The following is a 4,226-nucleotide window of genomic DNA, read 5'->3' as shown; positions in this document are numbered from 1 at the left end:
TCTGCCACTAAACAGGGTTTTTAGTCAAAGTTGTTCTCCCACATTGACTGTGGAATTGTAGCTTTTTAGCAATCAAATACACTATTGCCAAGTAACTTCCAAGTTTCGTTCCCATTTTGCTGTCTACATTTTTCCTCCCTGTAATTTTTCCTGATAATTTCCCACAAGTTTGGGGGGTTAGCCCATTTCAAGCACTGTCTACAGACATTACTGGTAGGGAACTGTTCTTTGTCTGCCCATTTAAATGTAATCAATTCAATTTTTTATTTTTCCCTCCTGTATCATATGCCCCCTTGTTTGTATCCTCTCTAAACTAAACAATCCCGGTCTTTTCAGTCTGTCTGCACATGGTAGCCTCCAACATTTTCACAGCCTGTCTTAGAAATCCCTTTTAAAACGTTATATCCTCGCAGTAGAGTCTGGATGACCAAAACTGAGCGTATCTCATTTCTTAGGCATCCAGATATTTTCTTTCTCAGCTCACTGCTGTGGATGAGCAGGAGTTTCCGTGGAGCTGCCATCAATGATGCTCAGGTCTTTTCCCTGAGGTGTGTTTAGGTTGGGATGTTTCCTCTGGAACAGGTGTTGACTCCTTGGGTGCTCCGGGGCTGAAGCAGCCACAAGGAAAAATTGTTCTGCACCCACCGGCAGCCAAGCTCCCCTCCCTATGCCCCCTCACCCCCCTCACCTCCTCCTCCGCCTCTGCATCCTCCCTTGAGCACGCAGCATCCCCGCTCCTCCGCCAAGCTCCCAGTATTTGCCACCTCCACAGCTGTTTGGCGGGTGGAGAGGCGAGGAGCAGGAACATGGCACACTCAGGGCAGCAGGTGGGGCAGAGGAGGGCTGGGGAGTGGAACTGGGGAAGACTTCAGAATAGGGCCAGGGAGGGGGTGGAGTTGGGGCGGGGACTTTGGGGAAGGGAGTTGAATGGGAGCAGGGCAGGGTTGGCAGGGGGTGGGCAGGAGTGGAATTGGGGTGGGGCCAGAGGCAGAGAGGAGTCAAGCACCAACCAGCACAAGAAGAAGTCGGTGCCTATGTCCTCTGGCACACGTCTTAGAAAAAGCTTTTTTTCCACTCTCAGATTTTGAGCAACAGTGTTAATGGGGAACTCCCTACAGCATGGACTCTCTAGCCTGTCTCTCATTGCATTAAGGAACAATTAGGGATAACCAGTATTGACCCTCGTGTTTCCTGCTGGTGCCTATGAAGGTTTCCCACATCACAATGTGTAGGAATTATTTGATGCATGGAGCACCATAAAATATGTAATTAGCATTAGGAGCATCAGTTATTCATAATTCATTTTTCTCAAAAGTGAAAATGTCAAATTTCAGTGTGTGAAGAGCCACCAATCTGTTTCACCCATGAGAACAGCATCTAGTTGTGCATATAGTGTCTTGTATGAACATTGTCTCTCCATCAAGGCATTTCTCCTGTGACCATAACCCTAGAACCTGAGCACATACAGGAAGTCAGAGAAACTTATGTTACATGCAGGAGACACCGTTCTGCCTCAGAGTTGGATACCTTCTCCCCTACTCCAAGTCAGATTCCAACACAACCGACTTCACCAACCCCTCCACCTTCATACTGCTGGGAATTCCTGGCCTGGAAGCAGCTCATGTCTGGATCTCCATCCCCTTCTGCACCATGTACTCCATAGCCATCTTGGGGAACTTCACCATCCTGTTCATCGTGAAGAAGGAACCTAGCCTCCATGGACCTATGTACTATTTACTCTGCATGTTGGCCGTCACCGACCTGGTCCTGTCCACGGCCACTGTGCCCAAAATGCTGAGCATCTTCTGGTTCAATTCCAGGGAGATAGATTTCAGTGCCTGCCTCACTCAACTGTATTTCATTCATTGCTTCTTCATGACTGAATCTGGGATTTTCGTGGCCATGGCTTTTGACCGCTATATGGCCATCTGCCATCCCCTGAGACATTCCACCATTCTGACAAACCTGGTGGTGGCCAAGATCGGCCTTGCTGTGATGTTACGTGGTGCAATAGTCGTACTGCCCTGTCTCCTCCTCGCAAGGCAATGGCCGTATTGCAGAACCAATATCATCCCCCACATGCACTGCAAGCACATGGCTGTGGTGAAGCTGGCCTGCACCAACACTCATGTCAGTAGTTATTACGGGCTGTTTGTGGTATTCTGTGTAACCGGTCTGGATGTGATTTTTATCGTCATGTCCTATATCCAGATCCTTAGGGCCATCTTCAGCCTCCCCAGAAAGGACGCCTGGCTCAAGACGTTTGGGACCTGTGGCTCTCACCTCTGTGCCATCTCGGTATTTTATATCCCACGTCTCTTTTCCTCCCTTATCTCCCGGTTTGGCCAGAATATGCCCCTGCATTTCCACATTCTCAGTGCCAATGTATACCTACTGGTGCCCCCCATGCTAAACCCCATCATCTATGGGATGAAGACCAAAGAGATCCGGGGCAGGATCCTCCAGCTCATTACTCAGAAAGGGACTAGAATTTTCTCCTAGTGCTCTGGTTCGCAGACTGAGCTTTGTGGGGAGCTAGCTGGTGATTAGTTGCTGGGCCCTCTTCTCTGCATCATTGGCTGACCAAAGAGACATTAAATCCTTTCCTGAACATACTGTGCTGTGTCAGCCTGACAAACTCTTTAACTCATAACCTTGCCACTCTTCTTATTTCTGGTAACTAGACCCCCGATATAAGGGGGTTCCAAAGAGGATGGATCTAGACTGTTCCCAGTGGTGGCAGATGACAGAACAAGGAGTAATGGTCTCGAGTTTCAGTGGGGGAGGTCTAGGTTGGATATTAGGAAACACTATTTCACTAGGAGGAGAGTGAAACACTGGAACGGGTTACTAAGGGAGGTGGTGGAATCTCCTTCCTTAGAGGTTTTTAAGGTCAGGCTTGACAAAGCCCTGGCTGGGATGATTTAGTTGGGGATTGGTCCTGCTTTGAGCAGGGGGTTGGACTAGATGACCTGCTGCAGTTCCTTCCAACTCTGATATTCTATGATTCTATGATGCCCTGCCCCTGCTTCCCATTTTCATTCAAGACCCCACCCACTTCTACGCCTTTTCTCCTAAGGCTCTGCCCCATCCCTCTCTCCTCCCCTGTCACTGTCTATATCATCTCCACCTCCCTCCCCCACCTCCATCATAGCTGGGCTCCCTCTGCTCCAGGGCTGGGACAGGAGCTGCTGCAGCCTCACCAGGAGCCGTCAGTGACTGCAGTGGGGTTGCAGCACTGGAACCAATGAAGAGCAGAGCGGGAAGCCAGGAAGCCGTATAAAGCAGCTGAGGGTTGGGAGCAAGGTTGTGTTGCAGGTGGGCGATGCTGTGATTCACGTATCAGAGGGGTAGCCATGTTAGTCTGGATCTGTAAAAGCAGCAAAGAATCCTGTGGCACCTTATAGACTAAACGTCTTTGCTGCTGTGATTCATACAACTTGTGAGCCCTAAAGCTCAGCTACTAAGTTCTAAGGTCAGAGATCCTTGTGTGGTTTATTTCCTTCGCTTTCAGCTCCACTTTGTTCCTCCCAGCTGGGGGCCTGTAGCAAGCAGGGTCCCTGCAATGGGGATGGGCTGGGAGCCCTTTGCCCTGAGCCTGACCTCAGGGGCAGGGCAAGGGATCAGCTTTGAAACTAGGTGGACAACAGTTGAGAGAGGCAGAAGAATAAGCCCACATGTTAGTTGGGAAGGCAGGATGCTCGGCAGAGGCCAGGGTGGCTTTGGTGGCTCACAGGGAGGGAGATGAACAGCAGACCTGCCATTATCCGTCTATTTACACACATACACTACACTTTATCTGGAACTATAGGGCACCCATTGCTCTGGGAATGAAGCTGAACAGAAAAGCTGAGTTTAATATATGCTCTGCATGGTGCTTTTGGTCACCACATCTTAACACTTTTTAGGTAGGCTGCTAGGCAGTGTCAGCCCCGTGTCATGGATGGACCGAGCAATGCAGAGGTAAAGCACTCTGTTATAAGAAGGCTACATTCCTCTGGGAATGAGTGGTAGCCTTCTTGTGCTACTGAAGCCCCTGGAGTCCACGTGATCACTGGTCATGTAGGGGCATTCCTCGGTACGCCCACTTCCGAATTTACTGCTCTTTCACTCTAGTAATGTGTCCCCAACAAGAACGCTGCCAAAACCAAAACAGCTGATGGTGGCTGTTGCTGGGCAGAGTTTGAATATCCTCACTCCAGATGTTGTGCTGCTTTTGGAGCAGC

The 4,226-nt window shown here is 49.7% G+C and overlaps 1 protein-coding gene across 1 annotated transcript; it reads left to right on the top strand.

The window, feature by feature from the left end:
- Positions 1-1,551: 1,551 nt before the first annotated feature.
- Positions 1,552-2,502, top strand: LOC127044765 (olfactory receptor 52M1-like; the record flags this gene model as incomplete). The annotated part of the gene is made up of 1 exon (XM_050939871.1): positions 1,552-2,502. A coding segment is annotated over one exon (951 nt), but the record flags the coding sequence as incomplete, so codon positions are not given.
- Positions 2,503-4,226: the final 1,724 nt, after the last annotated feature.

This window comes from Gopherus flavomarginatus, chromosome 1 (assembly GCF_025201925.1).
Source record: "Gopherus flavomarginatus isolate rGopFla2 chromosome 1, rGopFla2.mat.asm, whole genome shotgun sequence".
Taxonomy (NCBI): Eukaryota; Metazoa; Chordata; order Testudines; family Testudinidae; genus Gopherus; species Gopherus flavomarginatus.
The sequence above is the reverse complement of the archived record's forward strand: the minus strand, read 5'-3'. Positions and strand labels throughout refer to the sequence as shown.